Genomic DNA, 25,783 nt, shown 5'->3' with positions numbered 1-25,783 from the left:
GAAGCCCAATTTCTCCCGATTCAGAAAACACCCCATAAGGGGGTGAAAAGTGCTCTGCTGGTGCACTACAGGTCTCAGAAGAGAAGGAGTCACATTTGGCTTTTTGAAAGCAAATTTTGCTCTGGGGGCATGCCGCATTTAGAAAGCCCCTATGGTGCCAGAACAGCAAAAAAAAAAAACCCACATGGCATACTATTTTGGAAACTAGACCCCTTGGGGAACGTAACAAGGGGTAATGTGAACCTTTATACCCCATAGGTGTTTCACGACTTTTGTATAAGTAAAAAAAAAATATTTTTTTTACCTAAAATGCTTGTTTTACCAAAAAGTTTACATTTTTAAAAAGGGTAATAGCAGAAAAAACAAAACAAAATTAGTAACACAATTTCTCCCGGGTACGGCGATACCCCGTATGTGACCCTAAACTGTTGCCTTGAATTACGACAGGGCTCCAAAGTGAGAGCGCCATGCGCATTTGAGGCCTAAATTAGGGACTTGCATAGGGGTGGACATAGGGGTATTCTACGCCAGTGATTCCCAAACAGGGTGCCTCCAGCTGTTGTAAAACTCCCAGTATGCCTAGACAGTCAGTGGCTATCTGGCAATACTGGGAGTAGTTGTTTTGCAACAGCTGGAGGCTCCGTTTTGGAAACAGTGGCGTACCAGACGTTTTTCATTTTTATTGGGGAGGGGGGCTGTGTAGGGGTATGTGTATATGTAGTGTTTTTTACTTTTTATTTTTTGTTAGTGTAGTGTTTTTAGGGTACAGTCGCACGGACGGGGGTTCACAGTAGTTTCTCGCTGGCAGTTTGAGCTGTGGCAGAAAATTTGCCGCAGCTCAAACTTGCAGCTGGATACTTACTGTAAACCTCTGCCCATGTGAGTGTACCCTGTACATTCACATTGGGGGGGAGAAACATCCAGCTGTTGCAAAACAACAACTCCCAGCATGTACGGTCTATCAGTGCATGCTGGGAGTGGTAGTTTTGCAACCGCTGGAGGCTCCGTTTTGGAAACAGTGGCGTACCAGACGTTTTTCATTTTTATTGGGGAGGGGAGCTGTGTAGTGGTATGTGTATATGTAGTGTTTTTTACTTTTTATTTTATTTTGTGTTAGTGTAGTGTAGTGTTTTTAGGGTACAGTCACACGGGCGGGGGTTCACAGTAGTTACTCGCTGGCAGTTTGAGCTGCGGCAGAAAATTTGCCGCAGCTCAAACTTGCAGCCGGATACTTACTGTAAACCTCCGCCCATGTGAGTGTACCCTGTACGTTCACATTGGGGGGAGAAACATCCAGCTGTTGTAAAACTACAACTCCCATCATGTACGGTCTATCAGTGCATGCTGGGAGTTGTAGTTTTGCAACAGCTGGAGGCACACTGGTTGTGAAACTCCGAGTTTGGTAACAAACTCAGTGTTTTGCAACCAGTGTGCCTTCAGCTGTTGCAAAAGCTACAACCCCCAGCATGTACGGACAGCGGAAGGGCATGCTGGGTCTTGTAGTTATGCAACAGCCGGAGGCATACTACTTTGGCTGGGAATGCTGGGGATTGTAGTTATGCAACAGCTGGAGACACACTGGTTTGCTACTTAACTCAGTGTGCCTTCGGCTGTTGCAAAACTACAACTCTCAGCAGTCACCGACAGCCAACGGGCATGCTGGGAGTTGTAGTTATGCAACAGCTGAAGGTACACTTTTCCATAAGGGAATGCTGGGAGTTGTGGTGGTCTGCCTCCTGCTGTTGCATAACTACAGCTCCCAACATGCCCTTTTTGCATGCTGGGAGCTGTTGCTATGCAACAGCAGGAGGCTGTCACTCACCTCCAACTGCAGATCTACGCCGCCGCCGCGCAGGTCAGTCCCTCACCGCCGCCGTCGCTCCTGGGGCCCCGATCCCAACAGGGATGTCGGGGATCGGGGTCCCCAGCACCCGTGGTCTTCTGCCTGCACCCGCTCACGTCCTCTGGAAGAGGGGCGGAGCGGGTTGCGGGAGTGACACCCGCAGCAGGCGCCCTGATTGGTCGGCCGGGAAACCGGACGACGAATCAGGGCGATCGTGAGGTGGCACCAGTGCCACCTCACCCCTGCTGGCTATGGCTGTTCGGGGCCGTCTCTGACGGCCCCGATCAGCCAGTAATTCCAGGTCACCGGGTCACTGGAGACCCGATTGACCCGGAATCCGCCGCAGATCCACTGAATTGTCCAGCGATCTGCGGCCATCGCCGACATGGGGGGGCATAATGACCCCCCTGGGCGATATGCCGGGATGCCTGCTGAACGATTTCAGCAGGCATCCGACACCGGCTCCGCTCCAGCTAGCGGCTGGAGCCGGAAATGCGCAGGGCATTTCCATACGCCCTGTGTCCTTAAGGACTTGGAAACGGGGGCGTATCGTTACGCCCTGTGTCCTTAAGGGGTTAAAAAACAATTCCGAGCTTTAAAAAGCTATGTATCATACCTTTCCCCTTGCTCACATTGTGTGAGCTCCTGGTAGGCATAACGTTACTGAAGCCCGCGAGAGCTGTTCCTTGCCATGCTCCACACGCACTTCCTGAGTTTGGTCTTCTGCCAGGCGGGGAAGAGACAAAACTGTTTGACTTGTGGCAGGAAACAGAACAGAGCCACCTACTGGCCATTTTTTCCAATCACATTAAAAACATATAAAGGTTGAGAATTTTAACAGCAAGAAAATAGCAAAGTGTCTTGTAATTACATAAGGAACAATATATTATAAGTTTCGTTTGGTGACAGGTACTCTTTAATACATCACATCTTATGGCCGTGGAACATGTATTTTCACCATGAAGGTCAGGAGATTGGTTCCATGCCCTCTTTACTTTTAATGATGCATTAATAAAGTTTTAAAAGTTTTAACTCTTTCTATTTGGAGTTGGAGAACCCTACACATCTTGTTTTCTTTGCTATTACCAAGGAAACGGCGTCTGCTCTCTAGTGCTTCCTATATTTACTGTGTCTCCTGAAGATTTCCGTATATGATGGTGAGTTGGTTTGTATTTCCCCCTTTTTATAAAACAGACAAAAACATGCACCAGGGTTTGAAATTTGTTTTCATTTATTTGATTTCCATTCATCTTTGCCAAATGGTGATCTGGCACACCTCTATATGACTTGGATTTGTTAATCATGCCAGGTTATTGTAATATCCAAAGTACAGGATAGAGACTGTGCTGATTTTACTGCCTACAGTTCAGTTTATTTATATAGTTTCAAATGTCCTCTTAGATGTACAGTTAATAATAATATATTGACTGCAAGCAACCAGCTTATTGCATACTACTTTATTATTCAAGATCAATGTATAAACAGCAATGCAATAAGCGGAGCTTGGACTCTGTATCAAAGTTTTAACCATATTATTTTAATAAAAATGATTAACCTATTTAGATTTAAAGAACAAATTAATGAACAGTAAATATTTAAATAAACAGAAAACAGTACAATAGAAAGTTCTTACACATTGCATAATCCTTTAATTTATCTAAGGATACTACATTTTCATCTATACATCTTAACAGCTTGGCTTGTCTGATTTGTGCAAAGAATACTTACATGGTGGACTTGGTTATGACGAAACATACCAGTGACAAAACTGGCAACAAGTGAAGAAAGAATGCTTATTCCTACTGCCAGCAAGATTATAAGCCAAATGAATCCATGACATAATGTATTTCTACTTGCATCTGAAAAAAAAATTGCATTATTTTTTCTTAAAATAAATATAAGGCAGATTATATTTGTAAACTGTGCAATATCTGTTTACAACTACACCCATTATTAAGTTTCCTTTTTACGATAATTTTATGGAAGTGTAAGTGCAAAATAAATCACTTGACTGATTGCTAAAATGAAAGGGGTAGAATTGCTGAGTTGGTCACGGTGCCATTTTAGCTCTGATCCTCATTTTCTTAGCACTTCTGAAAGATGGGCACAGCCAGATTAAGAAAATCATGGGCCAGGTGCTGAGGATTTTGATGGGCCTTCAAGTGGCCTCGACCTGACAGCTGGGTTAAAGGCATTTGTGGGTTGCAGTGTGGTTCTACTTTTGCACTGCAACTCCATATGATTCACAGTGAGACATAGGTAGGTAGCCAGGTAGGTAGCTAGCTAGGTAGGTTGTTATCTAGCTAGGTAAGAAGCTAGGAAAATAGTCAGATAGGTAGACAGCTATGTAGGTATGTACGTATATAGCTAGGTAGTGCTCACATCCCCTGCAGGCAATGCTCAGGCTCAGCTGGCCCATGTGCTCAGCCCCAGTACTGCCCCATTTCCATTATTTTACTTTATTAGATAGACTAGCAACACTTGGGGCCCCTGGACCAAATAAAGCAAGGGATAACTCTCCCCTTCCCTATTCCACCAAAACTCAGCTTAATGAAATATATATGTGTGTGTGTACCTGTGTAAAACATATTTAAAATCATTTTCCATGATCAATAATACCAGTAAACAAGAACGAAATATTATCACCATACATATTATCATCATACTGTTACTGAACAAGTTGTGTATACTGAGACCAATATTACTAATATTGCCAGTATTACCATCATACTGTTACTTTTCAAATCCTGTTTATTTACCAATAGAACAATAATACCAGTATACGTGGAACAAGTTATATCACCACACAATGACTGGATAATACCATGATACTGAGTAAAAACAAACTATACACTAACAATACCAATAATACAAGGGCCAAAAAATACTGGTGCATCAAGAACCCACTATACATTACACAGCGACTGACTGAAACAGCAGTGGAGCAGTGAATCCGCTGTGTCGATGATGGCGTGGACCTCTTTTTAAGGCCCACACATGCTGCTGAGGTGTTACATGTCACAGGTAAGATGAAGCAAACTCGTAGTCTAGAAAGGCATGAGATCAGGGCAGGTGGCACAGGAGCGTGGTCAGGAACAAAGCTAGGAGGTCAGAGGGCAGGCAGCACAGGAGAAAGGTTAGGTCACAGAGCAAGAGGTCCAGAACACTGTTAGACAACACACCACTGGAACGCTTTCTCTAGGGCTAGTGAGCACAAAGATCCGGCAAGGACAGGAAGAAAATTTTGGGTTAAATAGACACAGGACCACACAATCAATGGTGCGCTGGCCCTTTAAATCTGAGGAAGCCAACTCACACGCGCCCTAGGAGGTGGGGGGCACGCACGGGAAGCAGGGAACAGTTAAGGGGACAGAGATGCGGAGAGGAGAGTGAGAGCCCGGCGTTCGCATGCGGGCAAACGGTGGCAGAAGCAGCACAGGAGTACAGGGCCGGAGCGCACTCGCAGCCAGCACGTCTGGGTGCAGCGCTACTTGTGACAGTACCCCCCCCCCTTGGGTCTCCACCTCTTTTTGGGCCTTAAAAAGTTTTGGACCAGGTCGTGGTCCAAGATATTTTCCTCCAGCTCCCAGGACCTTTCCTCCGGACCAAACCTCTTCCAGTCCACTAGAAAATAACGTCTCCCTCTTACGGTCTTCGTTGCTAGAATCTCCTTAACTTTAAAGACATCAGAAGAACCAGACACGGGAGTGAAAACAATACCTTTTTTCAAAAAACGATTAATAACAACTGGCTTGAGAAAGGAGACGTGAAAAGAATTTGGAATATGTAGGGAGGAAGACAGACAGAGCTGGTATGAAACTGAAATTTTGCAAAAAAATTATCCGAATGGTCCCAGGAATTGAGGGCCCAATTTGTAGCTGGGAACCCTGAAATGGATGTATTTGGATGAGAGCCAGACCTTGTCGCCAGGAGAGAAAGTCGGAGGAGGCCTTCTCTTCTTATCTGCCTGAGATTTCATACGGGAGGAGGCATGAAGCAAAGAACGCCGGGTCTCCTGCAAGATGGACATGAAATCTCAAACTTGTACATCAACATGACTTGGATAGACTAAGTGTCTGGGCATCCACTTGGCAAATGAGGTTCAATGTGGATAAATGTAAAGTTATGCATCTGGGTACTAATAACCTGCATGCATCCTATGTCTTAGGGGAGATTAAACTGGCAGAGCCACTGGTAGAGAAGGATCTGGGTGTACTTGTAGATCACAGACTACAGAATAGCATGCAATGTCAGGCTGCTGCTTCCAAAGCCAGCAAGATATTGTCATGTATAAAAAGAGGCATGGACTCAAGGGACAGGGACATAATACTCCCCCTTTATAAAGCATTGGTACGGCCTCACCTGGAATATGCTGTTCAGTTTTGGTCGCCTGTTAATAAAAGGGACACTGTGGAGTTGGAAAGGGTGCAGAGACGCGCGACTAAACTAATATGGGGCATGGAACATCTTAGCTATGAGGAGCGATTAAAGGAGTTACAATTGTTTAGTTTTGAGAAGAGACGTTTAAGGGGGGATATGATAAACGTATATAAGTATATAAATGGCCCATACAAAAAATATGGAGAAAAACTGTTCCAGGTTAAAACCCCCCCAAAGGACGAGGGGGCACTCCCTCCGTCTGGAGAAGAAAAGGTTTAGTCTAAAGGGGCGACACGCCTTCTTTACCGTGAGGACTGTGAATTTATGGAACGGTCTACCTCAGGAACTGGTCACAGCAGGAACAATTAACAGCTTTAAAACAGGGTTAGATACATTCCTGGAACAAAATAACATTAATGCTTATGCAGAATTATAAAACTACATCCCTTCCCCTTATCCCCTTACATCCTTCCCTTCAATCCCCTGGTTGGACTTAATAGACGTATGTCTTTTTTCAACCATACTAACTATGTAACTGTGTAACAGGTGGCACACCAGAAGAGGCTGGGAGAGGGAGAGGAGGACTAGGAAGATGACCATATACTATAAAGAATGGATACATCTTTGTGGACTCTGGTTGTAGGAAAACTCCGCCCAGGGTAAGAGATCGACCAAATCATCCTGTCGGGCCGGGACAAAATGACAAAGATAATCTCCCAGGATTTGATTTACTCTTTCTACCTGGCTGTTGGTCTGAGGATGATAAGCAGAAGAAAAGTCCAGCTGAAGTTAAACCTGGAAAAGAAGACAGACTATCTAGCCTGCCAGGGGTTCAGGCGCTGAGCAGACTGAAGGTATAAGAGATTCTTCTCATCAAGTCAGCATCTATACAGATCATAAGAACCCTCCAATAGATGTTGCCACTCTTCTAAGGCAAGCTGAATAGTGAGTTCACGATCTCCGATAGAGTAGTTCCTTTCTGCAGGTGAAAAAGTCTTGGATAAAAAAACACAGGTTACAATTTTCCCCTTGGAGTTTTTTTTGAGTCAAGACGGCACCAGCTCCTACGTATGAAGCATATAACTCCAAAAAGAATGGTTTCTCAGGATCAGGTCTTGAGAGGACAGGAGCCGAGGCAAATGCAGATTTTAAACGAGTGAAGGCCTCTTTGGCTTCAGGAGACCAAGACTTGGGATTACAGTTCTTTTTCGTGAGAGCCACAATCGGGGAGACCAAGGAAGAAAAATGTGGAATGTACTGATGATAATAATTGGCAAAGCCCAAAAAGCGTTGTATAGCTCGAAGGCATGTAGGTCGAGGCCAGTCCAAAACTGCAGACAACTTATCACGGTCCATCTGTAAACCTTGGTTGGAGACAATGTAACCAAGAAATAGAAGACTTGATCACTCAAATAGGCATTTCTCAAGCTTGGTATAGAGATGATTATCCCTGAGGTGCTGAAGAACCTGTCGGACATGAGAGCAATGCTTCTCCAAATTGGGCGTGAAAATCAGAATGTCATCAAGATACACCACTAAACATGTATAAAGTAAATTGCGGAAGATGTAATTAACGAATTCCTGGAAGACAGCAGTAGCGTTACAAAGGCCAAAAGGCATCACAAGATACTCAAAGTGTCCATCACAAGTATTAAAGGCCGTCTTCCATTTGTCTCCTTCACGTATTCGAATGAGATTGTATGCTCCATGAAAATCAAATTTGTAGACGATCAAAGAGTTCAGAGATCAAAGATAGAGGATAGCGATTCTTGATCGTGATTTTGTTTAATCCTTGGTAATCTAAAAAAGGACGGAGAGAACCATCCTTCTTCCCGAGAAAGAAGAATACAGCAGCGGCAGGGGAGGATGAAGCCCTATTGGAGGTTCTCTTGGATATGTTTAACCATAGCTTGCATCTCTGGGACTGACATAGGATAAATTCTTCCCTGGAGAGGCGTAGTCCCAGGCTGTAGATCAATAGGACAGTCATAAGAATGATGTGGTGGAAGAGACTCAGCCTGCTTTTCGCAGAACACATCTGAATAATCCTGATAAGGAAGAGGCAGGCCTGACATAGAAGTAGGCGAAGAGACAGTCTCAGGCTGGGTAGACACAAGACTTGTTTTTGGCAAAAAGGTCCCCAACGTGTGACCTTACCAGATTTCCAGTCGAGACGCAGAGTGTGATGTTGAAGCCAAGGAAGACAGAGGAGAAGCTTTGAAGTACACTGAGGAAGAACGTAGAACTCAATCTTCTCGTTATGTAAGACTTCTACTTGCATGATAAGAGGTTCAGTGCAGAAAAGCACCGTACAATTAAGGTTTTCTCCATTGACAGAAGAGATTTACAAAGGCTTAGCAAGCCAAGTCACTGGGAGACTATGTTTATGGACCAAGGAAGCAGCAATAAAATCTCCTGCGGAACCAGAGTCCAAAAAGACTGAGGCAAAGAAAGATGTTTTAGAAGAGGTACAGACTTGGACCTGCATGGTCAAACGAGGAGAGGTAGTATTCAAACCCAAAGAACAGTCTTTTGAGAAAGTGCTCTGGACTGGCACAATAGAGGCATAAATTATCACTGCATCGACGGATTCTTTCCTGCTGTGTTAGCCGAGTTCGATCCACCTGCATAGCCTCTTCGGCAGAAGGCAATAGAGACTGTAAAGGAGGATGTTGGAATCCGAGTGACCAAAAGGGTTTGTTCACTTAGGGTAGACAGAGGATCTTGTGCAGCGAGAACGTCCTTGATTCTACTAGAAAGTCCTTTTTTGAATGTAGCACACAAGGCCTCGTCATTCCAGACCAATTTGGAAGCTAAGGTGCGGAACTGAACCGCATAATCGCCAACTGAAGAGTCCCCTTGACGGAATTTCATTAAAGCTGTCTCAGCAGAGGAAACCCATGCATGTTCTTCAAAGACATTGCAGAATTCAGAGAGAAAGGCCTGCAGGTTAGAAGACACCAGATCATTACGATTTCAAAGAAGAGTAGCCCAGGCCAGGGATTTTCCAGACAACAGACTGACCACAAATGCCACTTTAGCTTGCTCCATTGGGAACTGATCCGCCATGAGTTCCAAATGCATAGAGCACTGGGTCACAAAACCTCTACACAACTTGGGATCTCCTTTATACTTTGTAGGCAAGGATAAACAAAGCTCAGATCCGGAAGAAACTGCAGGGAGTGAAGGAGCCTCTGGAACAGGTTGCGGCTGCTGCTGTTGCTGATGAGCGGAAAGAAGCAGTTGCATCATAGCAGACAACTGATTCAGCTGTTGTGCCTGAAGAGCTGTCGCGACTGCTGAGCCACGATGGTGGAAAGATCCGTAACATCAGGCAGAGGCACCCCAGCTGGATCCATGGCCAGATCTTACTGTAACGGCAGTGGAGCAGTGAATACGCTGAACCTGTGTGGATGATGGCGTGGGCCTTACCAGGAAGAGAGTCTAAGGTACCGCTGGTTTTCACCCGAGCCCGCCACAAAGCGGGACGGACTTTCTCCGGTAGGCAGTACACAGGTCGCTATCCCTCATACAACTCGTCCACACAGGCTGCTGAGGTGTTACACAGCTTAAAGGGGTACTCCGGAGAAAACCTTTTTTCTTTTAAATGAACTGGTGGCAGAAAGTTAAGCATATTTGTAAATTACTTCTGTTAAAAAATCTTAATCCTTCCAGTACTTATTAGATGCTGAATGCTACAGAGGAAATTCCTTTCTTTTTGGAACACTGATGACATCACGAGCACAGTGATCTCTGCTGACATCTCTGTCCATTTTAGCAACCATGCATAGCAGATGTATGCTAAGGGCAGCATGGTGGCTCAGTGGTTAGCACTGCTGTCTTGCAGTGCTGGGGACTTGGGTTCAAATCCCACTAAGGACAACAATAAACAAAGTGTTATTATTATTAGAATAACGTCAGCAGAGAGAACTGTGCTCGTGATGTCATCAGAGAGCATTCCAAAAAGAAAGAATTTCCTCTGTAGTATTCAGCAGCTAATAAGTACAGGAAGGATTAAGATTTTTTAATAGAAGTAATATACAAATATGTTTAACTTTCTGCCACCAGTTGATTTAAAAGAAAAAAGGTTTTCACCGGAGTACCCCTTTAAGTAAGATGAAGCAAACTCATAGTCTGGACAGGCAAGAGGTCAGGGTAGGTGGCCCAGGAGCGTGGTCAGGAACAAAGCTGGGAGGTCAGAGGGCAGGCGGCACAGGAGCAAGGTCAGGTAACAGAGCAAGAGGTCAGGAACACTGTTAGAAAACACACCACTGGAATGCTTTCTCTAGGGCTAATGAGCACAAAGATCTGGCAAGTACAGGAAGGAAGTGTAGGGTTAAATAGACACAGGACCAGACAATCACCAATCACGCACCGGCAGCAGGGAACAGTGGAGGGGAAAGAGATGCGGAGAGGGGGAGAGTTAGAGCCTGGCGTTTGCATGTGGGCGTGTACCGCCATGTGAACGGCGACAGAAACAGCACGCTAGCAGCTAGCACGTCTGGCTGCAGTGCTACTTGTGACACTGACAAATGTTACTGAATGAAACCCCTGTACACAGACTGCTATTCCCCTATACAGTGCCCATATAGTGGTAGATACCAGCTGTACACAGGATCTGTATACCATATAAGCTACTCAAGACAGCCAGGTGGGTGGGGGGGGATGGGTAGGTAGGTAGATGGACAACCATAGGTAGACAGCCAGGAAGGTAGCCAGCTAGGAAGGTAGACAGACTGGTGGGTAAGTAGGTATACAGCCAGCTAGGTAGATAAGTAGGCAGCCAGGTGTTTAGGTAGGCAGGTAGATAATCAGATGTGTAGGAAAGTAGGCAGATAGCCAGGTGGGTAGGTAGAAAGGTAAACAGCCAAGTGGGTGGATAGGTAGGTAGACACCGAGGTAGGTAGGTGGGTGGGTGTTTAGACAGCCAGGTGAGTGGGTGGAAGGTTAGGTAGATAGGTGGACAGGCGGTAGTAGGAGGTTGGTAGGTAGGTGGGTAGGAAGACAGTCAGATAGGTAGGAAGACAGCCAAGTGGGCCTAGATAACCAGGTAGGTAGGTAGACAGCTGGGTGAATGGGTTGGTAGGTTAACAGACAGCCAGGTACATAGGTAGGTGGATGGGTTTGAGTAGGTAGGTAGGTGGGTGGTTGGCTAGACAGCGAGGTTCCAGGTAGGTAGGTTGGTGGACAGCCAGGTGGATGGGTAGGTAGGCAGACAGCCAGGTAGGTAACTAGCTAGATAGGTAGATAGACATGTAGAGAGCTAGCTAGGTATAAATTATGAATTATGGTCATAAAAAATTATTAATTATGAAAAATTATACATTTTAAAAAATATCAAAATTATGACCTGGTGAATTGTAAAGAAAGCCAATCAATACAATTCACTAGAGATGAGCGAACTTACAGTAAATTCGATTCGTCATGAACTCCTCGGCTCGGCAATGGATGACTTTTCCTGCATAAATTAGTTCAGCTTTCAGGTGCTCCGGTGAGCTGGAAAAGGTGGATACAGTCCTAGGAGACTCTTTCCTAGGACTGTATCCACCTTTTCCAGCCCACCGGAGCACCTGAAAGCTGAACTAATTTATGCAGGAAAAGTCATCAACTGCCGAGCCGAGAAGTTCGTGAGGAATCGAGTTTACTGTAAGTTCGCTCATCTCGACAATTCACATCTGAGTCCGACTAAGAACTTAAGTTCTTTTTATGACGGGATGACATTAATGCTGGATGTAGTTTTGCAATATACAATAATACACAGGTATTATAAAAGTATGCAGATTTATTGGTTATAAGGTTGTGAACATAAATGAGTAATAAATGCAAATTGCATGTTGAAGTTGACATGTTTTTACTTTTGGAAGACATCAGAGGGCTTCAAAGTTCAGCAGCAATTTTCCACAAAATTTTCTAAATCGGAATTTTTCAAGGACCAGTTCAGTTTTGAAGTGGATTTGAGGGGTCTTCATATTAGAAATACCCCATAAATGATCCCATTATAAACACTGCACCCCCAAAGTATTTAAAATTACATTCAGAAAGTGTGTTAACCCTTTAGGTGTTTCACAGGAATAGCAGCAAGGTAAAGGAGAAAATTTCTCTCCGACCGATCAATCACATGATCGGGGGTCGGCACCTACGCCACCTCATTCCTGCTTAGTAAAAGTGAATGGGGCTGTCTCTGTATACTGTAAAATAATATTTTTTATATAATTGTGAAACAAGTTTATACAATCCAAGATGGCTGAACATGACAACCTTGGACAGTTGAACCTTTAGAAAAGTTAAATATAAGTTGATCTACAGCCTCAATCTGCAAACAGAATTGCTTAGCTAGAGGTATGCATAACACACTATTCCAGTATATACTATTTAAGAATAGTCCTGTTGAAACTAGAACTATCATATATGTAAAGGGAAGAAATGTCCACTCAGATAACAGTGTAAGCATTACATAATGTATACACCCATAAGCCAACCCACTAGGAAGAGATATATACTATGTAGGTATATTTATGGATAGAAAACACAGGTTTACTTAGCATAACCACGCCCACATATATAAAAGGACACACTTCAGTCATAGTAAACACACCCATAGGTATGGTATATAAGAAGTCTGTAACACAAGGGGCAGGATCATTAATGGAGGAGGACTGATGAAGGAAGCAAAGCCAAGCTAATCAAGGAGGAAGGAAGGCGGGGCCAAGCCAGTCTGATGAAGGAGGAAGCCATCTTAGGCTGCTTTCACACTATGAGCATTCATCCGTTATTAAATGTCCGTTTTCTGTGTAAAAACGGATGTTTAATAACGGATGAAATAACGGGTGCTAACGGATGAATAAATATTCATCCGTTAAAAGACCCGTTATTCCTCATGTATGGCCAAACACCTCTGCCTACAGACTCCTACAGCCGGGACTACTACTACTCCCATCATGGAACAGACTTGTTTCTATGATGGGAGTAGTAATTCCCCAGCTGCGGGAGTCTGCAGACAGCTGGGGAGGCTACATTAATGTTTGTACTACAACCCCCATCATGGAACAAAGTCTGTACCATGATTGGGGTTGTAGTACAGGGGCTGAGGGATTGATCGCACCAGGTTTCACTTCTGAGACCCAATGCGATCTGAAGTTATAAAGCAGGGCTCTCCGCAGGAGTTTTAAAAATGACTAAAAATGACTGAACATTGTGACTAGCAGGGGGGCCATATCTATATTAAAAGCGCTGTGGGGGGAAAGATATATAGCCTATATATCTATCCCCCCAGCAGCGCATTAGATATGACCCCCCACCGCGCATTTATAAATATGTACCCCCACTGGCGCAATAAATATATACCCCCCGCAGCGCATGTATAATGTAGCCTAGCAGCGCTTCTATATACCTATGCCACTGCAGCGCTATATGCGAAAAGCATTCTAGCAGCAGCATTAGCCGCCCGATGCTGCTGATAGAAATACATTTCATACATAGCGATGCAGCGGCATATGTATATATATGCGCTGTGGGGGGCAGATAACACTATATGTTTGCCCCCCCCCCCAGTGCTTCTATATACATATATCCCTGTAGCGCTATGAATGAAAAGTATTTCTAAAAGGAGTGCATAGTGCCGGTAGATGTCACCTGACACTATGCGCTCCTTATAGAAATACTTTTCATTAATAGCGCTGCAGGGATATATGTATATAGAAGCGCTGGGGGGTGCAGGCATATAGCGTTATCTGCCCCCCCCCCCTTCCCCACAGCGCTTCTATATACCTATGCCGCTGCAGGCTATGAATGAAAAGTTTTTCTATAAGGAGCGCATAGTGCCGGCAGAGGTCTCCTGGCACTATGCGCTCCTTATAGAAATACTTTTCATTCATAGCGCAGTGCAGGCATATGTATATAGAAGCGCTGTGGGGGGGGGGGGGGGGGAGATAATGCTATATGTCTGCCCTCCCAGTGCTTTTATATACACATACCCCTGCAGTGCTATTAATGAAAAGCATTTCTATAAGAAGTGCATAGGTGTTACGCCGAGCGCTCCGGGTCCCCGCTCCTCCCCGGAGCGCTCACAGCGTTCTCCTATTCGCAGGGCCCCGGTCAGACCTGCCGACCGGGTGCGCTGCGATAATGTTCCCAGCCGGGATGCGATTCGCGATGCGGGACGCGCCCGCTCGCGATGCGCATCCCGACTCGCTTACCAGACCCGTTCCCCGTCTGTGCTGTCCCAGCGCGCGCGGCCCCGCTCCTTAGGGCGCGCGCGCCGGGTCTTTGCGATTTAAAGGGCCGGTGCGCCACTGATTGGCGCATGAGGTTTTAATCAGTACCTTCACCTGTGCACTTTCCTACTTATACCTCACTTCCCCTGCACTCCCTTGCCGGATCTTGTTGCCATTGTGCCAGTGAAAGCGTTTCCTTGTGTGTTCCTAGCCTGTGTTCCAGACCTCCTGCCGTTGCCCCTGACTACGATTCTTGCTGCCTGCCCAGACCTTCTGCTACGTCCGACCTTGCTCTTGTCTACTCCCTTGTACCGCGCTTATCTCAGCAGTCAGAGAGGTTGAGCCGTTGCCGGTGGATACGACCTGGTTGCTACCGCCGCTGCAAGACCATCCCGCTTTGCGGCGGGCTCTGGTGAATACCAGTAGCAACTTAGAACCGGTCCACCGACACGGTCCACGCCAATCCCTCTCTGGCACAGAGGATCCACCTCCAACCGAATCGTGACAATAGGAGACCTCTGCCGGCACTATGCGCTCCTTATAGAAATACATTTCATTTATAGCGCTACAGGGATATACGTATATAGAAGCACTGGGGGAGTGGCAGACATATAGCGTTATCTGCCCCCCCACACAGCGCATCTATATACATATGCCGCTGCATCGCTATGTATGAAAAGCATTTCTATCAGCAGCAGCGGGCGGCCGATGCTGCTGCTAGAATGCTTTTCACATATAGGTATATAGAAGCGCTGCTAGGCTACATTATACATGCGCTACGGGGGTATATATTTAATGCGCCAGCGGGGGGTACATATTTATACATGCGCGGCGGGGGTCATATCTAATGTGCTGCTGGGGGCTAGATATATAGGCTATATGTCTGCCCCCTACCCCTACAGCGCTATATATCTTGCCCCCCACAGTGCTTTTAATATAGATATGGCCCCCCTGCTAGTCACAATGTTCATTTTTAAATCTCCTGCTGGGAGCCCTGATTGGCTCCTCGGTACTGGTTATTCAGGGCTCCCCGCGGGGGGATTCAAAAATGAAAGTTAAAACACACTGATACATCGCAGGGTTGCAGAGCATGCCGCCCCCTCCCCTGCTTAATAACTTCAGATCGCATCTGGTCTCAGAAGTGAAACCCGGTGCGATCAATCCCTCAGCCCCTGTACTACAACCCCCATCAAGGAACAGACTCTGTTCCATGATGGGAGTAGTAGTACAAACACTAATGTAGCCTCCCCACCTGTCTGCAGACTCCCGCAGACAGGAAAATACTACTCCCATTATGGAAACAAGTCTGTTCCATGATGGGAGTAGTAGTAGTCCCTCAGCACTGCAGGAGTCTGCTGATGTCACCTCTTCTGAGCATGCTCAGTAAAAATAACGCCTGTTATAATAACGGGCATTAACGGGTGTATTTACTGTCAGCCATACTGTCAGCCTATGTCCTGTCAGCCATAGACTTCAAATGTTAAAAATAATGTCTGTTAATTTATCCGTTTCTTTTGACGGAAAAAAAATTAGTGCATGTTCTGTTAATTCTTCCGTCACAACTAACGCCCGTTTTTCATGAAGGACTATAACAGATCATAACAGATAATCAAAAAATCCCATAGACTTGAATGGGATTTTGTAACGGACGTTTAACATCCGTTATTAAGACTTTTCTAACGGATGTTAATAACGGATCTTTTAATGGATGAATTTTATAATGTGAAAGCAGCCTTAGAAGGACTCCAAGAGGGATCCAGCTCACACAAACCTTAGTTGGTGAGACAATCCTAAAGACATGCCTACATTTCCTACTGTAATTTTTGTAACACTTATGCAAGGACTGTTATTTACATGAGATTTACTAGTTTATTCTGTCTGCTATGATGTCTATAAGCTTATAATAAATGTATATTTGTTTTACTTAACTCAAGTAACTCATTTATTCCTCCAATGGTGACCGTGTCATAAATTATGACCGGTATAAGTATTTAATATATCCATAGGGGGTGGCTCTAGTGAGGCCAGATATTCAGTTTTTTCTGTTCAATTCATTGGTCATTCTGTAAAATTCTTGGTAAATTTAAGTGCTTTTTCAAGGTGAGTTTTCTGATGAATGCATTCAGAACCAAAAATAAATCAAAGTAATTTGATTGTTTCGATAGACAGAAGGATGGTCCTTTTGCTAGGATATTCAATTCCATTGGTTTCAATGCTCCTTTAGACATACTGTTTAATTTTTCATCATAAAAAAAAACTCTATAAAAATGTCTATACTCTAAAGCTGGACAGGCAACCCGCTGATTGGCCAAGCTCCCATTATCAAGTTACATCTGATTGGCCGCCCTTCCACATGTAATAATATGACCACTCTCATATATACATTAGCCAGAGTCTGATTGGTCGCCCAGCTCCTTTTTGAATAGATCAATTGGTGCCGCAACTCAGACAACCTTGCTATTCGTTATTATGACATCAAACACAGAGGGTACTGTTTATACGCATCCTAGCCGGCATTATTCTGATTGTCCACCGCTCTCCTGAATGTTTTCAATGAAGCACTACGGATTGGGTGAAAGTAAATACACGTGACCACAAAATACAAAAACTCCCGGTCCACCGGTTGACAACAAAAGAAAGAGTGACATCGGAGCATTTAACTCCTTGGGGACGGAGCCCATTATAACCCTAAGGACGGGAGCATTTTTTGCAATTCTGACCACTGTCACTTTAAGCATTAATAACTCTGGGATGCTTTTACTTTTCATTCTGATTCCGAGATCGTTTTTTCGTGACATATTCTACTTTATGTTAGTGGTAAATTTTTGTCGATACTTGCATCATTTCTTGGTGAAAAATTCCAAAATTTGATGAAAAAATTGAAAATTTTGCATTTTTCTAACTTTGAAGCTCTCTGCTTGTAAGGAAAATAAACATTCTAAATAAATAATATTTTGATTCACATATACAATATGTCTACTTTATGTTTGCATCACAAAGTTGACATGTTTTTACTTTTGAAAGACATCAGAGGGCTTCAAAGTTCAGAAGCAATTTTCCAATTTTTCATAAAATTTTCAAAATCTGAATTTTTTAGGGGCCAGTTCAGTTTTGAAGTGGATTTGAAGGGCCTTCATATTAGAAATACCCCATAAATGACCCCATTATAAAAACTGCACCCCTCAAAGAATTCAAAATGACATTCAGTAAGTTTGTTAACCCTTTAGGTGTTTCACAGGAATAGCAGCAAAGTGAAGGAGAAAATTCAAAATCTTAATTTTTTACACTCGCATGTTCTTGTAGACCCAGTTTTTGAAATTTTACAAGGGGTAAAAGGAGAAAAAGCCCCCCAAAATTTGTAACCCAATTTCTCTCGAGTATGGAAATACCTCATATGTGTATGTCAAGTGTTCGGCGGGCGCAGTAGAGGGCTCAGAAGGGAAGGAGCGACAATGGAATTTTGGAGAGTGAGTTTTGCTGAAATGGTTTTCGGGGGTATGTCACATTTAGGAAGCCCCTATGGTGCCAGAACAGCAAAAAAAAAAACACATGGCATACTATTTTGGAAACTACACCCCTCAAGGCACGTAACAAGGGGTCCGGTGAGCCTTAACACCCCCAGGTGTTTGACGACTTTTCGTTAAATTCGGATGTGTAAATGAAAAATTTTTTTTTCACTAAAGTGCAGTTTTTTCCCCCAAATTTACCATTTCTACAAAGGGTAATGGGAGAAAAATCCCCCCAAAATTTGTAACGCAATTTTTACCGAGTACGGAAATACCCCATATGTGGCCCTAAACTGTTGCCTTGAAATACGACAGGGCTCTGAAGTGAGAGCGCCATGCGCATTTGAGGCCTGAATAAGGAATTTGCAGTAGGGGTGGACCCGGGTACAAGGATGGCGCTTGTCTCCACCAAAACCCTACAGCAGTGTCTCCCACAGGGTGCCTCCAGCTGTTGCAAGACTCCCAGCCTGCCAGGACAGTCTATGGCTGTCCGGCAACACTGGGAGTTGTGGTTTTGCCACAGCTGGAGGCGCCGTTTAGGAAACACTGCCGTATGAGACGTTTTTCATTTTTATTGGGGGGGGGGGGGGGGGGGGGGCATCGTGTAAGGGGGTGTATGTGTAGTGTTTTACTTTTTATTATTTGTTAGTGTAGTGTTTTTAGGGTACATTCACACAGGCAGGGGTTCACAGTAAGTTTCCTTGAAGGAAACCCACTGTAAACCCGTCCCTGTTAATGTACCCTGTACATTTACATAGGGGGGTGGGGGGCGCCCCAAGGAGGGGGGGCTCCCCAAACCTTCAGCTGTGGCAAAATGACAACTCCCAGAATGCACTGACAGACCGTACATGCTGGGAGTTGTAGTTTTACAACAGCTGTAGGCACACTGGTGGGGAACCACTGAGTTAGAAAACAGACTAGCTCAGTGATTCCAACCCATGTGCCTCCAGCTGTTGCAAGACTACAACTCCCAACATGTACGGTCTGTCAGTGCACTCTGGGAGTTGTAGTTTTGCAACAGCTGGAGGCACACGGGTTGGAACCACTGAGTTAGGAAACAGACTCTAGCTCAGTGTTTCCCAACCAATGTGCCTACAGCTGTTGCAAAACTACAATTCCCAGCATGCCCGTACAGTCAGGGATGCTGGGCGTGTAGTTCTGCAATATCTGGCCCTTCAGATGTTGCAGAACTACAACCCCCAGCATGCCTGGACAGTCTGGGCATGCTAGGAGTTGTAGTTATGCAACAACTGGGGAAGAACAGTGGCCTCCAAACTGTAGCCCTCCAGATGTTGCAAAACTACAACTCCAAGCATGCCCAGACTGTCCAGGCATGCTGGGAGTTGCAGTTCTGCAACATCTGAAGGGCCAGATATTGCAGAACTACACACCCAGTATCCCTGACTGTCTGGGCATGCTGGGAGTTGTAGTTTTGCAACATTTGGAGGGCTACAGTTTGGAGACCACCATATAGTGGTCTCCAAACTGTGCCACTTCAGATGTTGCAAAATTACAACTCCCAACATGCCCAGACAGTCAGTGCATGCTGGGAGTTGTAGTTTTGCAACATCTGGAGGACCACAGTTTAGAGACCACTACACAGAGGTCTCCAAACTGTGACCCTCCAGATGTTGCAAAACTACAACTCCCAGCATGCCCAGACAGACTTTGGCTGTCTGGGCATGCTGGGAGTTGTAGTTTTGCAGCTTTTAGAAGGCCACAGTGAAGATCACTTACCGCGATCTTCACTGCAGCCTTCTCAGCCGCACTTTCCGGCCGCCGCTCCTCCTGCTCGCACCGCTGCTCCGGGATGCCGCGTCCTCCGCCTCCTCCGGTCCGGGTAAGCCGGGCCATGTCCCCCACCTCGCCGCCCGTGTTCCCCCCGTGTTCCCCCCGCTCTGTACCGACTTCGATCGGTGCGCAGAGCGGGGGGAAATGAACTGTAACCCCCCGCCCCCCTCCTGCCATTGGTGGTCAGCCTGACCGACCAATGGCAGGGAATAGGAGGGGGTGGCCACATTGCCACCTCGCTCCTATGCTTTAGGCTGGTCGAAGCTGTCTCTGACAGCTCCGATCAGTCTTATTTTCCGGGAGATCGGGTCACCAGTGACCCGATTTGCCCGGATCGCGGCAAATCGCAGGTCTGAATTGACCTGCGATTTGCTACGATCGCCGATATGGGGGGGTCTCAGGACCCCCCTAGGCATTGCCACGGGATGCCTGCTGATAGGTATCAGCAGGCATCCCGGTCCGATCACCACCCGGCGAGCGGCAGTGATCGGAAATGCCGAGGGCGTATGGATACGCCCTCCGTCCTTAAGTGACGGGACGCGAGGGTGTATGCATACGCCCTTCGTCCCCAAGGAGTTAAATGTAAGAATAATGTAAGAATGTAGACAACTCTAATCTGCAATAGAGAAAGGGGTAACTTAACCCCGAAATGCGTCTTGCTTGTCTGTCTTTTTATGTATTCACAAATAAATGTGAATACTTTTTTTAACCAGACTGGAACTGAATTTGGTCTCTGAAAGGCAGTGCTGCTGCAGAACATCTTTCCTCCTCCAGTAACTACAATTCCTGCCGACCTATACCTGAGTGTTTTGGCCAAGGTTCCGCAGACTGCAGCTCGAGATCTCTTGTCAGACCCCACACAGAGGGGTGACATGCCTTTTTCAAGACTTACCCCAGGTGAGTGCACATCACACGGGGGTCTTGTCGGTAATTATACACACGGAATTACACGAGGCACTGTCCTCTCCTTTGTTCTTTTTCTCTCCTATATTGCCTACAGCTCTGGGTTGGTAGCCTCCAACCCAGCACCTGGTTGCAAGTGAAAACGACCAGCGGAGAAAATCAACTACATGAATTCCACTGCTACATCAACCATGGACCTGAAGACTTCAAGACTTATCAAAAGAGACATATCCATCAGGAACTTAGTACAACTGCTGCAAGGAACTGATACCACAGCTCCATCAACCAGAGGCAACCCTGCATCTCATGACACTGAATTCAAAAAGAAGCAGGAACTTTTCTTTGAAATTGAAGCATTGTCAAAACTGAATTACAGCCTCACTTAGATGCATTTTTTCTGAATCTATATCTGACTGGAAATATTCTACCTAGAGGCCTCAGGTTGAGAGCCACCCCATCGTTCAGACATGATGTTGATTTGAATGAACGGTGGGATATGGTGCTACATAAATGTTCCTGTACATTGATAAATATTCTCATTGATAAAAGCAATAGTATGATTGCAACTGTATATGCTAAAATTGATTGTATATATGAATTGTCTGACTTAAAACATTTAAATGAATAGCCGAGGTGGGGAAAAAAACACAACTGCTAAAATCTAAAAATTTGAAAAAGAGGTGTCTACACAAAAACTGAACAAACTAAATAAAGATAGGTCTGATTACAAAAATAGCAATATAAAATACTGGCTAAAAGAGCCTAACAACTAAAATCTGAACAAAAATGTTTTGTTTTTTTAACACAATATTCCCCAGAAAAATTCCCACGCCGACAATACAACACAAGTTATACCATCAAAACACCATTACGACCGGCCCCCACCCTACTCTATACCAAACCTATCCCGGCTCCAAGAAAGACCCAGACAATCAACCCACCGCTGGAGACACCCAGTAATATGAAACCACAATACACAGGCATCTCGAAACCGATCCCAGAAGTACTTCTGGAGTTTGACCAGAACTATGCATCCTCACTTCCATCTGGATGCTTTGAACCACCGATAATACAGGAGGAAGACATGAACTTTGTAGACTTTCTCATCACCGTTCATGGAAGCCTGACACCGACGAAGGAACAAGCCTCCCAGGAGTCCCTGCATCATTTCTTCCCCCCGTGCAGCAACCTGACTACGGATCAGGATACCAATGAAGATGCCCTGTTTGCTACCAACCACACCTTACTTGCGGAGACTTTTTTAGGACTTCCACCTGGCCCTACGTCAAACACCAGATCGACCACTATACGCCGCAGAAATAGTGCATCTAGCGGCATCCATTCGTCCTCTAAGAACAAAAAGAAAAGAAAAAAAAGGAAAGACGTAAAAAGAGAGAAGCTATCAACCAACAAAAGACACCCCTCGCTCCAGTAACTACAGACATTACAAGTACCAGCATCACAATGGATACTGTGAAAATATTTAACCTGTCTAAAAGAGCCTTGAAACCAATAGAATTGAATATCCTAGCAAAAGGACTATCCTTCTGTTCATCAAAACAATCAAATTACTTAGATTTATTTTTTGATCTGAATGCGTTCATCAGAAAACTCACCTTGAAAAGGCACTTCAATTTACCAAGAAGTTTACAGAATGACCAACGAATTAAACAGAAAAAAAACAGAATAACTGGCCTTACTAGAGCCACCCCCTATGGATACAGGTCTAAAACCTAAATCAAACTTCTATCCCACCCACCACCGTGGAAATTTTATAGAAACCTTTATGGCCAGCGTATCCCGAGACTTTTAGAATCTGACTAAGAACGACCAGAAAAAGAAGAAAGAAAGAACAAAACATGCCAATCTCAAATTCCAGGAAAGAGAAGCCCTCAAACTTTAGCTAAGGATGACACCATTATAATAAAATCGGCAGATAAAGGTGGTGGGAAAGTGATTCTTGATAAGGAACAATACATATAAGAATCAAACAGACTTCTATCCGATAAATCATTCTACATCCCTCTGGCTAAAAACCTAGCATCCGAATATGCCAAGGAAATGGACACTTGTCATTGATTTACAGTGGAAGGAACATTACTCATTCCTTACTAAGGACATCACATCTTTATACACAATTATACAACACAATAAAAGAATTTCTGCCATATCCCACTACCTCAACCGTGATGAAGAGATGCCTGGAAAGCAACAGCATTTTTTACTGGAAGCAATAAAGTTTATATTGGAACACAATTTATTCACATTCAACAACCAAATGTACTGTCAGGTACATGGGACTGCGATGGGGACGTGATTCGCAGAAAGCCTAGCTAACCTATTTATGGGGGCTTTTGAAGAGATAATCATATACCAGAACCCCCTATTTCAACATTGTATCACATACTGCAGATATATCGATGATATCTTCATTATATGGCACAACGATGACTCAAACCTGAAACAATTCATATCCTCTCTGAACGATAATGCCTGGAATATCCATTTCACATACATCCATGTGGAGAACCATGCAGAATTTCTAGATGTCATACATGACGCCCAGAACCACATCAAAACCAAAACCTTCTTCAAGGCAGTCGACGGGAACAGCTATTTAGACTATTCCAGCTGCCACTTAGACAAATGGACCAAAAATATTCCCTATGGACAATATAAACGGATCTGCCGTAACTGTACATCCAAGGCGGATTTCCACAGTCAGAGCAAAATTTCAGATATTAGATTCAAGGCAAAAGGCTATCCCACATTCATCATTCAAAACAGCAAGCTCAAAGCCAGTCTTTTGGATCAAAAAAACTGCCTCCTACCCAAGAACACCGGCTTGACAGAAAACACATCCGCAACCAACAGTCATTGCTATAATTTCCTTACCACATACTCCACAGATCACAAAATGATCAAACTGATACTTTAAACTCACTGGAACATACTCCTGATGGATCCCTTCCTAAAGGACATCTTACCATCACGCCTGCAAATCATTTTCCGAAAAAATGTGTCCCTAAAAAACTCCAAGCAAACTAAAGAAGAATACCACAAAGTGCACTTTTTATTTTAACAACTCCATAACAGGATCCTTCCGTTGCTGCACCACCAACTGCAAATGTTGCCAATCCATAAAAATCGGTGCAAAGAATTTACATAAAAACAACAGGCTAAACCTTCCAAATCAAATCTCTGATGACCTGTAAATCAAACTATGTTGTCTACCTACTGGAATGCTCTTGCAGGATCCAATATGTAGGACGCACCACTCAAATGCTGTGTACCAGACTAAATAAACATCGGTCTAATGTGAAACATCCCCTCTACCTGCCATTGACGCTACACACAGCTGTGTAGAAGGGAACATTTTTGGATCTTTAAACTTTAAACTCTGAATACCGTTGGGCTTAAATGAATACATCGAACATACTGTTTTCATCATTAAAAAAACTATATACTTCATAAAAATGTCTATACTCATGAAGTTACATCTGATTGGCCATCTTTCCACATGTAACAATACGACCATTCTCATATATACACTAGCCAGAGTCTGATTGGTTGCCCAGCTCCTTTTTGAATAGATCAATTGAAGACGCAACTCCAGCAACCTTGCTATTGGTTATTATGACATCAAACACAAAGCGTACTGTTTATACGCATCCTAGCCGGCATCATTTAGATTGGCCACCGCTCTCCTGAATGTTTTTGATGAACCCTCACGGATTGGCTGAAAGTAAAACACGTGACTACATGATACAAAAACTTCCGGCCCGGTCCACTGGCTGACAACAAAAGAAAGAGTCCAACAAAAAAAAATGGCAACACACGCAATCATAACTGCTCAAAGACTTCTGTTATATATTCAGGAGATAAATACATCTCACAAGAAAAATTGATATTCACCCAAGTGCACAATAATATTTTGTCAGTGTCCAGCCGGAGATTTCATTAGCTCGCCAGGTTCTCAATCCTTGTATGACCTGTGTCCATTAGTACGGCCATCTCCTACACCCGAAGGTGTGTAAGTAAATGCAACGTTTTGAAGGAAAAACCTTCTTTGTCAAGCATCATGTGAATAACGCCCAACACCATACTAAATACATCTATGGTTCTCGCGAGATCTCAGTTCTACAACGAGAATACAAAAATTACAAAAAGTATCAAAAAGGTATCAAAAGGGTAAAAAACTTATAAAATTACAAAGATCCAGTATATACTAAATTATAGAAAAACATTAAAGTTGCAGATCTCATTAATTCCGTCCGGTTTTAAAGTGCCCAGTTTCTGTATCCAGCGTACCTCATTTCTCAATAAGTTCATTTTTATTTGTTCTTTATTTTCTCTCTCCACGTTCTCAAGTGTCTGCCATCTAAGCTCATTTACATGGTGTCTATGTTCAGCAAAATGCCTCACTACACTGGTTTCAAATGTTTCTTTAATTACCACATCACCTTCATTCCTGTTCACATTGTCCTGTTCTTTTTGATAAGATCTAATCGCACTTTTATGCTCGTTGATTCTCTGTTTAATGTTCCTTGTGGTCTGGCCAACATAGCCCATACCACAAGGGCATTTAAGAAAAAAAATCACTTGGGTGCTATTGCACGAGTGCCACCCCTTGATAGGGATTTTAGTCCCCTTTCTGGGGTGTACTACAACATCTCCTTGATGGCATTGCAGTTCTGGCACGATAAACATGTACATGTTCCTGCTTGTTTTGCTTTCAGAAAAGTCTGTTTACTGACCTGTTTCTTTTTAATATCGGCTCTTATCAAATGGTTAGCCAGGGACCTATTTTTTCGATAGATAAATCTCGGACGACTTCTAAACAGACGTGCGATCTTATTGTCCGCTGTTAGTAGTCACCAGTACTTATAGATAGTTTATTTTATCAATTTTGAATGACAGTCATATACTGAAAAAAATGTTAGATCACTATCTTTTTTCTGATTTTTCTTTTTATTCTTCCTAAGGTCTTCTCTAGGTATTTTCTCTACTTCCCTGGCTATCTCCTCCATTTCCTTTTCATCATAACCCCCTCTGTACAAACTTTTTAATCATGATCTCTTTATTCTTCTGAAATTCTGTCTCATCACTACAGATCCTTTTAGTTCTTATAAGTTGCCCCTTCGGTA

General features: G+C 44.1%; 1 protein-coding gene across 1 annotated transcript in view; it reads right to left on the bottom strand.

Moving 5' to 3' along the window:
• Positions 1-25,783, bottom strand: part of ATP8B3 (ATPase phospholipid transporting 8B3) — a 1,029,241-nt gene that overhangs the window by 19,477 nt on the left and 983,981 nt on the right. The window contains exon 29 of the mRNA XM_056572418.1: positions 3,572-3,702. Coding sequence (XP_056428393.1) covers positions 3,572-3,702 — 131 coding nt within the window. The remainder of the gene's footprint in view (positions 1-3,571; positions 3,703-25,783) is intronic.

The sequence above is a fragment of the Hyla sarda genome, chromosome 1 (assembly GCF_029499605.1).
Source record: "Hyla sarda isolate aHylSar1 chromosome 1, aHylSar1.hap1, whole genome shotgun sequence".
NCBI lineage: Eukaryota > Metazoa > Chordata > Amphibia > Anura > Hylidae > Hyla > Hyla sarda.
Note: the sequence above shows the minus strand (reverse complement) of the source record. Positions and strands in the feature narration are given on the sequence as shown.